At 46.9% G+C, this 12,857-nt stretch overlaps 1 protein-coding gene across 2 annotated transcripts; it reads right to left on the bottom strand.

Moving 5' to 3' along the window:
* Positions 1-3,371: 3,371 nt before the first annotated feature.
* Znf623 (zinc finger protein 623) lies at positions 3,372-12,354 on the bottom strand. Of its 2 annotated transcripts, none has more exons than XM_052161314.1 (2): positions 11,869-12,354; positions 3,372-5,631 (listed from the first exon to the last, which is right to left on the bottom strand). In XM_052161314.1, exon 2 carries the CDS (start codon positions 5,556-5,558, stop codon positions 4,068-4,070), a length of 1,491 nt encoding a protein of 496 aa, XP_052017274.1. In that variant the 5' UTR covers positions 5,559-5,631; positions 11,869-12,354; the 3' UTR covers positions 3,372-4,067. The 2 variants fall into 2 exon arrangements, with proteins under 2 accessions (XP_052017274.1, XP_052017275.1); XM_052161315.1 differs by having other exon boundaries at positions 12,176-12,354.
* Between the last annotated feature and the right edge of the window lie 503 nt (positions 12,355-12,857).

Here is a 12,857-nt window from a genome sequence, read left to right as displayed (position 1 = left end):
GTCTGTTCACAGCAGTAAAACCCTAAGACAGAAGTTTTCATTAATGACGTACACATTGATTTTCTCCTAAATGTGTTATTTTAATAAATATCTAATGAATGAGTTTCAATTTTTTTTATTTTGAGATAAATGGGACTATTTCTGATTGCCTAGAAATGTTGAGAAAAATGCCAGCAATTAGTATAAGCCAGTATTTATATGTGTGATTCTAATTCTCTGTGCTAACATCTGAGAAGCCTCTCTGGGTTATCTACATATGATTTGCTCCTCTTTTGAATCTTTGATCACATTTGATAAGTGTGATGCTCCATCTTTGTACTGTAGGTTGTCTTTGGGGTTTTTGTTGTTGTTGTTGTTGTTGTTGTTTTGTTTTTTTGAGACAGGATTTCTCTGTATAGCCTGGCTGTCCTAGAATTCACTCTATAGACCAGACTGGCCTTGAACTTAGAAATCTGCCTGTCTCTGCCTCCCAAGCGCTGGGACTAAAGGCGTGCACCACCACTGCCCGGCATCTTATTTCTTATTAGTTATAAATTCTGAGGGGTAGCACTGAGTCTTCTTAATCTAAATATGCCTTCATTATCTCCAGAGCTGGCTGCATGCCGCATTCTCTCCTCATCATCATAGAAGACAGAATCTCTAAATTGCACCCCCATATCCTGAGGTCAAGAACTCTAATGAGAAATTATCTCTAATCAGCTTTACTCTGGCCTCAATCAGGATTGCCAGATCTAATGGACTCTCCTCTATTTCTGTGACCTTTGAGGCAGAGTGCTTTTGTTGGCCATCCTTCCACTTGGCCCTTTCACATCCCCTCCGCACACTGCTTCCTACCGTAGGAAGTCCTTTCCGGTTATTTTGCGGAGTACTTTTTGCTATCACTTTTAAGTGATGTTTTGTTGGACTTTCTCCTGAGTCCTCTGATTAATATTTTTTTCCCTGGTTGAATACCCACCCCTACTCCCAAAAGAAGAATCTAGCTGGGCAGTGGTGGTGCATGGTGCATGCCTTTAATCCCAGGACTTGTAAGGCAGAGGCAGGTGGATCAGGTGCTCAGTCTCACAGGGTTTATTTAGTCCATGGAGTTTGCCTCACTGCCCTGGGGCTGTGGTGAGGTAGAAACACCATGATAAACAGGATCAGGCAGCAGAGGGGCTGCTCACTTCGAGGCAGCCAGCTAGTAGACAGGAAGTGAGATGGGAAAGTATCTGAAGGTATCACATCCCCCCAGACTGACCTTCTACAGTCCAGCTCCACCTTCTAAGGCACACTCAAATTATAGGTGCTCAGTTTGGGAAATCTGCTTTAACTTTTAATATTTACTATGTGTATGGGTGTATTGTGTGTGTGTGTGTGTGTGTGTGTGTGTGTGTGTGTGTGTGTACCACATACATCTCTGGTGCCCATGAAGTGGGAGAAGAGGGTATTGGATCCCCTGGAATTCAAGTTATATGCTCCCGTGTGGGTGCTAGGAATCAAACCCAGGTCCTTTGAAAGAGAAACCTACTAAAGCCTAGATAAAATATTAAGGCCTAAATGGAATGTTAATGCTTAAGTAACTATTACCTGGCTAGCCTGCCATTTTGTTTTATTATTAATATTATAAGGAAACTTTTTTCTGTGTTTTCTGCTGTTACTAGGAAACTTTCTTATGCCTAAGTTGATTACATATTTTGGTATGTTCTATGCCTTTGAAAACCAATCACGATAGAAGTCAATAGAACTACTTTGTATAGCAGTATAGCTCGGACCTGAACCAACCACTTAGCAATACTTCCTGCACCTGTTTATAAGCTTTTACGGTGTTTGCTTTATAAGCTGTCCCTGGGATGGACCTAGACATAAGAGACACCTGTACCAATATAAGAAACTATTTGGAGTCAAACTTCCATTTTGAATGGTGGCTGAGTAAAGTTTCCAAGACTTCTCTGGGAACTACTTGGCAGAAAGAGACATGGATGTGGTTAACTGACATCTGGTTGGCAAGTTAAGACCTTAATGTTAGACAAGTCCCATACTAATAGACAAGACATGAATATTAGACAAGACCTCTGCCACAGTTGTATACCCCAAACAATGAAAACAGGAAAAATGTGCAACAAAGACATGTTCCTAAGGAAATCCATCCCTAAATCCTGATTGGTGAAAGAACCTGGTACAGATAGATGTTCATGGATTTTAGGATTAAAACCTTGGTGGGATCTTAACTCAAGGTCACAGTTCAACTCCTGAGCCTGAATTGTGTCCCTATTCCATTCAGTTTTGGGGTGTGGTGTTCAATAAATCATCCCTAGTTGATGAGCCTTCCTAGATCCACAGTGCAACTAGTTATGGCCTTATCTAGGGCTCTTTCAAGGAGCCCTTCCTGTTCTGTGATCTGTCTGGCTTCTTTAGCACGCTCCACTTAGAAGGCATGGCGCCTTCTTCCCCTCTCCTTTCAAATAACTAGAACTATTCCTCACAGTTTTGGAAAACACATTTTCTAACGAGTGATGTTAGAAACAGGCCGCCGGGCGGTGGTGGCACACGCCTGTAATCCCAGCACTCTGGGAGGCAGAGGCAGGCGGATTTCTGAGTTCCAGGCCAGTCTGGTCTACAGAGTGAGTTCCAGGACAGCCAGGGCTACACAGAGAAACCCTGTCTCGGAAAAACCAAATCAAAAAAAAAAAAGAAAAAAAGAAAAAAGAAACAGTTAGGCCTGGAGCTGTTAAAGCAGAAAAGGTGAGGTAGGTATGAGGAACTCAGAGTACAGTGGACAGCTCTGAATGAGACTGTGCCACACCCGGTCGGCACTAACAGCAGACAGGAGATTGTCAGCAACTCTTAACAGGAACAGGTGTCCACAGGACTTGGGGGTCAGTACTTCCTAGTAAACAGATCACACTGATGAAAGAAGAACGACCACAAATTTAAAAACAGCAACACATAATGGTAGCAAAGGGGACTGGAGAAATGACTCAGTGGTTAAGAACACCAGCTCCTCTTCTAGAGGTCCTGAGTTCAATTCCCAGCAACCACATGGTGGCTCACAACCATCTGTAATGGGATCTGATGCCCTCTTCTGGTGTGTCTGAAAATAGCAAGTGTCCTCATAAACATAAATAAATCTTTAAAAACAACAACAACAAAAAACATGTTCAGTGCATCTTCAATCTAGCAATTCAGTACAAAACAAAAAATAAAATAAAATAAAATAAAAGAACGGTAGCAAAGACTTTGGACAAATCCCATCCTGTAGTTAGTGTAGATCCAGTATTCAGGAGGCTAAGGGAATGCTGTGAGTTTGAGGCTAGCCTGGGCCACATGATTAGACCCTGTCTCAAAAAAAGAGAGAGAGAAGAAAAAAACAAAAAAACAAAACAGATAAAGGATATGCCAATTACACAGACTTGGGTTTTTTTATTGTCATGTACGAGACACTAGGGACATAGGAATCAATGACATATCATTAGTGTCCTCAAGAAACAGCATAATGGGAAAGAGAAAATTCATAGCTGTGGTATTTAACAGCAAGTACAGTAGCAGTGGTAAGCACTGAGCATCAGAAGCACAAGACACAAACCCAGCTCAGTCCTGGGGAAGTGCCTTTGGGCATGACGTCTGAGAGAGGCCTCACACAATGATCAGGAGGGACTGGGAGACACCAGGAACAGAGTGGGAGCAGCCTGGATGAAGTGGGAGGCAATCACATCAGCTGCATTACCAGGCATCACAGTTGAGGAAGCAAAGGCCAGAGACTAAACTCCATGGCTCAGAGATGAGTCCCAGACAACAGGGGAGCCAACCTGCAGTTTTGGGGGAAACATTTCTCAAGTAATAATACAGTTCTTCTCTAAAAGGATTTAACTTGAGAGTGTTTTAACTTCAAATAAAATCTAGAAAATTCTCTAGATGCTCTCCCTCCGTGTACAACTCAGATCAGCTGTCCAGTCCTTCAGCTTGCTTGCCCCGGTGACAGACAACAAACCAAAAACAGACTTGAAAAACTGTGACAATCCACATCTTCTAGGCCATATACGTACAAAGTATGCCCGTTTACAAGCACCACCTGACTCACAGTGACTGTCTTATAAATTATCTCCACAACACTCCTGATCTATAGACCTCTCTCCTAAATGAACAGAGGTCTCACTTAGGGAAAGATCCCCCTGGTGAACAAGATCTGGGGGTGGGCTAAGATCTTTCCCATGCTGGCTGTACTTGTAGAGCTTCTCTTCAGTGTGCATCTTCTGGTGCTGAAGGAAGTTGGATCTCTGAATAAAGCCTTTCCCGCAGTAACTGCACACGTAGGGTTTCTCTCCAGTGTGAACAATCTGATGCAACAATAGCTTCGAACTCTGGATGAAGGCTTTCCCACAGTCTTTGCACTCAAAGGGTCTGTCTCCAGTGTGGATCTTCTGATGCTCTGTGAGGTGGGCCTTCTGCAGAAAAGCCTTCCCACACTCTTTACATTCATACACCCGCTCACCAGTGTGGATCTTCTGGTGTCGGATAAGGTAGGAGCTCAGAAAGAACGCCTTCCCACATTCGTCACACTCGTAGAGTTTTTCTCCGCTGTGGATTCTCTGGTGCTGGGTGAAGTTGGACGTCTGGCTGAAGCGCTTCCCACACTCATTGCACACATAAGGCCGTTCTCCGGTGTGAATTCTCTGATGCTGAATGAGCTTTGAGCTTCGAATAAAGGCCTTCCCACACTCCTGACACTCAAAGGGTCTCTCCCCAGTGTGGATCCTCTGGTGCTCAATGAGGTCAGATCGGTGTCGGAAGGCTTTGCCGCAGTCTCTGCACTCATACTGTTTAACCTCTGTGTGGATCTGGTAATGGCGGATAAGGCTTGAGCTCCGAATGAAGGATTTCCCGCACTCGTTACACTCATAGGGTCTTTCTCCTGTGTGAATTCTTTGATGGCGGATGAGTAGGGAGCTCTGGCTGAAGCCTTTCCCACACTCTTTGCACTCAAAAGGCCTCTCTCTGGTGTGAACTCTCTGGTGCCGAAGCAGGTCTGAGCTGTGACAAAAGGCTTTCCCACACTGTGCACACTTGAAGGGCTTTTCTCCTGGGTGGACATGCTGATGCTCCACGAGGTTTGCGGAGTGAATGAAGTCTTTCCCACACACATAGAGTCTGTCCCCAGCGTGGACTCTTTGGTGTTCAGTGAGGAGGGAGGTTTGACTGAAGTCTTTCCCACGATGATCACGTGTACAAGGCTTCTCCCCCGTGGGAGGAAGCTGATGTGGAACTACATCGGAATTAAATGGGAAGCTTTGGCCACCAACACCACAGGAACGGGTCTCCCCGTCTATAAGCTCTCTCTGAAGTATAAGAAGGTTTGAATTGAGAATGGGATTTCTTCCTGACTTACTGCACACTTGGGCTGTGTCTCCTGTGTGAATCTTCCAGTGGGTCACTGTCATTTGAGTGAAGCCCCCGTCCTGAGAGGAGGGACTCTCCTGGCCCTGCTCCTCTGCGTTCCCCAACAGCTGTGCCAATCTGTCTTCAGGAAATCCCCCAGACTCAGGGGCAGAGGGCTCCAGCACTGTGAGTTTGTCTGACATCATCTTATGTGAATCTTCATGCCCAGACAGTCAGGCTTCAGGACCACCTTCTTGCCACCAGCAACTAAAGCAGAATCTGAAATGAGAAAAGAGGAGTTATATTCTGACCTCTGAGGGCACCAAGACCACACACACACACACACACACACACACAAAACACTCATATGCATAAAAGAAATATTTAAATACTTAACGCTTTTTCCTACCCCTTAACTAGAGTATTAACAAGCAGCTGCTGAACCAGCCGAAGGTATAAAATTAAACTGCCGTCCGTCCGACTGAGGGGAGGGAGCGTTCCTCTGCCGCATTTCTGACCTTCACCATCACCAGCTTTCACTGAGCTCTAGTCAGGCATGCATGCGGGAAGGCGGAAGGCTTCCTGCCGCCCTCCCTGTGATATGTCCAAGCTTAGGACAAATAGGCTGTGCTACACAGCTCTAACTTGTGTCCTGTGTGGGCGACAGAGGGATAGGGATATAGTCAGGACTCTACTTAAAAGTCAAGACATGTAATTCCAAGATCACTCAGATAAAAATCTATCACTCCTACTGCCCACCACCCTCATTTATATTCTGTGTCTTGTGATCTATATCTTATCCCTACCCAGAGTGCATCTCACTTTAGGCTATTTGCAGCATGCAGGGCCTCGGTGCTAGCAGCATTTCTGACCTATAGTGACTGAGCCTGAAGCCAAGAACCCAGTTAGAATCTCCACACTTCTAATCTCTCACCCTTTCAGTGGCCCTATAATCTGGTTCCCTCTGTGAAATCCCTTGATGATTGGAATGAAGCCAGTGGTTCCTGTCCTGGGCCTCACTGATACAATGCACACACTTTATATATACACACAGCCACATAAATGGTTGGGTTCTGTACCTAAAAGTTAGCCCACCCCAGATAGAAAATAAAACAAAATCAAACAAACACACAAAAAAAGCCCTACATTTGTACCGAACATGAAGATGTCCCTTCTTGGGGGGAAGGTCATTATTCCTTGAAAACAACATACTTACCTACCTGTCACAATGTATGAGGTATGGTTAAGTGACAGAGATGATTTAAGGACAGAAAGCTTTGAGTAGATGGCATGCAATCATTACGCATTTTCTCTTTAAGGCAGTCTCACTCTGTGCCACTGGCTGGCTTAGAACTCACGATATGGACCAAGCTGGTCTCAAACTCACGGAGATCCGCCTGTTTCCGCCTCCCCAGTGCTGAGATTAAAGGTGCGTGCTGTCACTCTGGCAACTACAATATTTTAAGAAACACAAGAGTTCTTTGACTTCAGTGCCTGCAGTGAGGAAGTGGCACAGAATCCTTTCCTGCAGCTCCCTTGCTCTTTCCCTCCCATCACCTCGTGTGAGACCAGCTCTGGCTAGATCCCACTTGTTTTAGATCTGTCTGAACTTTTCTCTTCCTCTCTACACTGACAGCTCTGCTGCCCTAACGGTGTGTCAGCCATGTTCTACACTTACCCAACTCTCCTTCTAATTCATCACTGGAGCTGTAGAGTAGCTCAGAGGTTAAGGGTACTTGTTCTTGTAGAAGACCCAGGCTCCCGGCACACAAACCAATGGGAGCTCACAACTGTCTGTGACTTCAGTTCCAGGGGAATCTGAAGCCATATTCTGACCTCCAAGGGCACCAAAACCACGTTCATACACCCCCTCCCCCCCCACACACACAGGTAAAACACTCATATGCATAAAAGAAGGTTCATACACTCCCCCCCCACACACACACAGGTAAAACACTCATATGCATAAAAGAAGTATTTAAAATACCTAACGCTTTTTCCTACCCCTTAACCCTTACTTCAATGAGAGGAAAGGCAGGGAGACAGGAACGGCCGCTTACACTACTGACCTGTGTCCCCATCAGTCTACCTCCCTCTTGTTTTATGGGTCAGGGCGTACTTGACCAGAAAGAAGGCCTTCACCTCCCCTTGCTCTAGACCTTCTCCCATTCCGTCTCATCCAGCCACCATTTCCTCCCGCTTGAGAGAAAAGCTTCCCTGATGCTCTGGTTTGCCATTCCAAATCAGCACACAGTAATGCGAGCTCTTCCACAGAACTGGTAAAGCAAGCTGGAGGTGACATCGTAGGGACCAAGAGGGCCTTGACATCCCATAGGTAGAGTATCAGCATCTTATTTCAAAAACTAAATGGTTGAACTGGAGAGACGGCTCAGCGGTTAAGAGCACTGACTGCTCTTCCGAAGGTCCTGAGTTTAAATCCCAGAAACCATATGGTGGCTCACAACCATCTGTAATGAGATTGGATGCTCTCTTCTGGTGTGTCTGAAGACAGCTATAGTGTACTTAACATATAATAAATAAATAAATAAATCTTAAAAAAAAAATAAATAAACCGTAAATGGTACACATATCTAGTCTCAACTACTCTGGGGAACATACCAATATCCTACCTCAAAGAACACAAATACCCATCTAATTTCCTGAGTTCTAGGTTCCTCTCTGGGTTACTGTCCCTCCTTTACTTCACAATGACACTCAATGGTCACTGAGTTTATCTTTACATCTCTCTTTTTCTTTTTAAAAAAGATACATTTATTATGTATACAGCATTCTACCTGCATGTATGCCAGCAGGCCAGAAGAGGGCACCAGATCTCATTACAGATGGTTGTGAGCCACTGGACTGAATTGAACTCAGGACCTCTGGAAGAGCAGCCAGTGCTCTTAACCTGAGCCATCTCTCCAGCCCCTCCTCTTCTTTCTTATGGACAGGACCTCCCTGGGGTCAGACTCTCACAACAGTCTATAGTGTCACCTTGGCCACTTATTCAACCCCACTCCCAGCAGTGCCTGTTATGCAGTGACTTACTTATGATCTTGTCACACTGCTCCGGGGATAGCCTCTACCAGATTTCTCCCTAACCAGCTACCTCCTCCCAGTGTTCAGAGAAGACTGTGGAGCCACGCCTCCACCTCTACTGACCTACCTTAGAGCTATGATCTCCTGCTGAGAATATTTTCCTTCAGAAACTGGGCTCCTCCCCTTCCTCCACATTTGACTTGCTCTCAACCTGATGCCTTCCCTCTCTAGGGCTTTCTCGGGTTTCTAAACCTCAGGTGTCAGATGGGCATGGTGGCACATGCCTGTAATCCCAGCACTTAGGAGGCAGAAGCAGGCGGATTTCTGAGTTCGAGGCCTGAAGGATCTCCTATGCCCTCCTACCAGCATTCTTCCCCAAGTATGTAAGTGAATTAGCAGAAACTGAGTCACTTACTAGACAATTGCGGTGAATATGCTTGGCCAGGGAGAGGCACTATTAGGAGGTGTGGCCATGTTGGAGAAGGGGTGGCCTTGTTGGAGGAAGTGTCACTGTGGGAGTCGGCTTTAAGAGACCCTTGTCCTAGCTCCCTGGAAGACAGTACTCTTCTCCTGTTTGCCTTTGGAACGAGGTGTAGAGTTTTCGGCTCCTCCTGCACCATGTCTGTCTGGATGCTACCATGCTCCCACCTTGATGATAATGGACTGAACCTTTGAACCTGTAAGCCAGCCCAGTTAAATATTGTCCCCTACAAAAGTTGCCTTGGTCATGATGTCTCTTCACAGCATGAAACCCTAACCAAAACAACACTTGAGTGCAACCTTTCCCATCACCCCTTCTAAGAGCTGACTCTTCCCAGGGGCCAGTGTTCCTCCACGCCGCTCCATGCAATCGTTAAGTTTCAGAACTGCTAGAGCTATAGCAAGGCAGTGCTACCAGCCCGTGGCACCAGCGTCTCACGGGCATTCAGCATAAGGAAGTCTACGGCAACTCAGCCAGCCACAGTGCTTGGAAAGGACCTCCATCTGCTCACTTGTGTCTCGGTGTAGATGCTGCCCTGTTTATAGAGGGAAAATAGCCTAGTTAAGAAAGGAGATCAACCAAGATCATTGGCCCAGTCAGGAGTGGACCCAAGGTTCAAATTCAGATCTGTTACCCCCAGAGTCCATGTTCCAGGTTGAGTGACTTTATCCTCCATAACCACATGCTGGTTGTATAGAGTATTTCACTTAGAGATAGACAGAATAGGTATTATGAAAAAAAACTATACCTTAAAAGTTAAAGGTTTAGAGGTAAAATGGCATGTGACTTATTTTAGAAATCACTGATATCTTCTGACTTTTATTATTTTATGGAGAGCCAAGGATGGAACTCAGGATATTATGCATGCTAAGCAAGTGCTCTACCAGTGAGCTACACCTCAGCCCCTTATATCAGACTTAAAACGACAACGCTACCTGGACGCAAGCCTGCAGCTGTTTACAAGAAGAGCTTAGAACCCATGTGCGCCTCTCTCTGATGTTTACAATTTGGCAGCTAGAGATGGCTGAGCAGTTAAAGGCATTGACGGCAGAGCACCTGGGTTCAAGCCCCAGAACCCACACAGCAGCTCACAGCTCTGTAATTCCAGTTCTAGGGATACAATGCCCTCTTCTGGCTTCTGAGGGTACCAGGTACACACATGATGGACCGACTGACAAGCAGGCAAAACACCCATGCTGCAAGACATGATCACACTGTGAACACCAAGACTTTAATCTTTCTGACTAGACTACAGACACACCCCGAGTACACACTTTTAATCCCAAATAATGAAGGTAAAGACAGTTTGTACAAGGAAGCACCCATGTCTGAAAGTGATGTCTGAGAGAAAGATTTGACAAAATAGGATACGCCCAACTCTTACTAGAAGAGAGAAGAAAGGGAAGCTACTTATGGGGCAGTGTAGAGAGAGAAGAGAGGCAGAAAGAAGAGGAAACAGGCAGGCAGGTTGAAGAGAGAACGAGCCAGAAGATTAGAACAGAGTACCAGAGTTAGTTGTCGGCCACAGTTGTTAGTTGCAGGGCAATTCAGACGCCAGACCGCATCAGTCAGCTGGGAGACAACTTTGATACAGAACAGTTGCGTTCAACCAACCAGGAGCTTCCAGAAAGAACTAGAGAGGTTGAGCTTATTACACAGCAAGTCTTGGAGGCTGAAAACATTTTAGCCCTAGATTAGATTGTACAGAGGCTAGAAGCTTCCGGGACAAGCTAGCAGATGGAGGCAGTAAACCTTAAAAGACAACAACTGCAGCAGAATAAAAACCAGCATTACACACCCATACACATAGAGTAAAATTGGAGCAGGAAAGTTTGCATAGTTTCAGCCTTGGGAATAACCAGGCAGGTGGGCCTCGACGCTGCCTCCTTAGCAACCGGTCGCTATGCCACTGCAGCTGTGGAGGTAACTGGGTGCTGTGTGTGCAAAGCCTGCTTAGTTGAAGTAAAATAGATTAGCGCCAGTGGCTGGCTGCCCTCTTAGGACAACTATTCCAACCTCTACCCCTAGTACCTACATACAAGGTCTCCTGCTGACACAAACAATCTTCTTTTCATAGCAAGCCCAGGGCCTTTCAGCAGCCATTTTTCCGTAAGTCAACAGAGCAGTCAGAAGGGCTCTGTGATTTACTTCCCAGGACACGACTTTGTTCTAGCCTGATGCTTCTCTGACATCCCTTCCGCTTCCAGATCAGATCATCAGTCTTGTGGGGGAGCCTTTCCCAGGTCTGCCCTCTCTAAATATCACCCTCCAAAGTATTCCAGAACCAGAAATCCACCCCCAAAGCTCCAGGAGTTGTCCATAGGTGCATGTGTCGGCTTGTGAAGTTTCTGTGTACCTCCCATGGGAAAAAAAAAAAAAAGAATGCCATCATTATGCCAAGTATTAAAACAGATACAATACCACATCCGTGACAGGAACACAGGTCTGCTCTCTGCCTTAAAACTTAGTGTGTATGTGGGGGGAGGGAGAGAGTAGGAGGGTCGTCTTATTTCTTTGTGAGCAGAAGACATTTGTTTCTTTCATTGGGGCGGGTCTCAGAGAAACGATGTCTGTAAGTGCACGGGGCGACTGTGAATATCAGCTTCACTTGGAAACTACTCGAGTTTTTGAACTTTCTCCTGCTAATACCCGGGGAAACCTCAAGCATAGCACTCAGGCCCCGGGAACTCCTGGACCGCGGTGGGACAGGGTGCAAAGAGCACTAAATGTGTCTGGCATGATCACAGAGATGTCATAGACGTTGATTCAGACACTTCGTGAAATAGCTAGGATAGTTTGGATGACACCTGACCCCACCTAAGAATGCTCCTTCAGGTCTCAAGGAGCTGGTTCTGCCCAACGCACATATTATCTTCAACCCCTGAAGAAGCACTGGGGTGCCTGCACTGCATCTTCTCGGACAGAGGCGGAAAGGACTGAGAGAAGGCAGAAGGCAGGAGGGCAAGGTCCAAGCAGAACAGCAGCGTGGTGCGCACCTGCATTCCATCACCTGAGCAGCTAGCCTTCAAGCAGCCGCTGGGAGGCCTGACCTGCAGGCGCCGAGGCTTGAGTGTGCAACGCTTGAGTGTGCAACGCTTGAGGGCCTCGATGTCCGCAGACGACCGGTCTATGCATCTACCACCTCCAGCTCGGCGAGGAGACGCAAGGCTCCGGCCCGAACCAAGCGAGGAGCTGCGGACACCGGCAAAAGCCAAGTACAGCCAGCCCGGGACACCAACCAACTCGCTGAGCCCCGCCGGCTACGAGCCCGCCCACCGGCGCGAGCCGCGCCGTCTCACTCACCCGGAGCCCGGCGGCGAGAGGACGGCGCGGAACCAAGCCGAGCCGCATCCAAGCGCGCAACCCCGGGCGGCCACAAAGCCCGCACCGCCGCTGCACGCCTCGGCCGGAAGCTGCCCGAGGCTCCGCCCGGAGGACATCCGTAGGCACTCTAGGATAAGAATGGGGGCCGGGGCCGTCTCCGTGTCACAGACTTCCGGGCCAGATTCCTGCGGTCAGCCGGAGAGCCCAGTGCGCAGACGCGGTGGCTGAGAACCCTGTTTGTGCACGTGAGTGTGGGATTAGCGGCGAAGCTGGGCAGTAGATGTCGCCAGACTTCCCTGGAAGAGCTGGGAAAGGCAGGCCCTTTAGAGAGCTTTAAGTAAAGGTTTCTTGTTAGTTGTTAGTGATGGTTCTGTATGAAGCTTTTGGTTTTAGTTTTGGGCGTTTAGAACGTCTTTATCATTATCGTATATGTGTGCCTGTTGTGGAAGGACAACTTTGAGCCACTGTGCCTAAGCCACAACATCTTTGTAATAAACCACTGGAGACTCAAGTAGTGAAATTGAGGCAGTTTATGTGACAACTTTGCAAAGTCAGGTGAAAGCCTAGAATGCCAAACTCACTGCTCAAGGCAGAATTTTATTTTATTGTGTGTTTTAGTGTTTTGCATGTGTGCATGTCTGTGTACCATGTGCGTGCTTGG

The sequence above is a fragment of the Apodemus sylvaticus genome, chromosome 17, assembly GCF_947179515.1.
Source record: "Apodemus sylvaticus chromosome 17, mApoSyl1.1, whole genome shotgun sequence".
Taxonomy (NCBI): Eukaryota; Metazoa; Chordata; class Mammalia; order Rodentia; family Muridae; genus Apodemus; species Apodemus sylvaticus.
The sequence above is the reverse complement of the archived record's forward strand: the minus strand, read 5'-3'. Positions and strand labels throughout refer to the sequence as shown.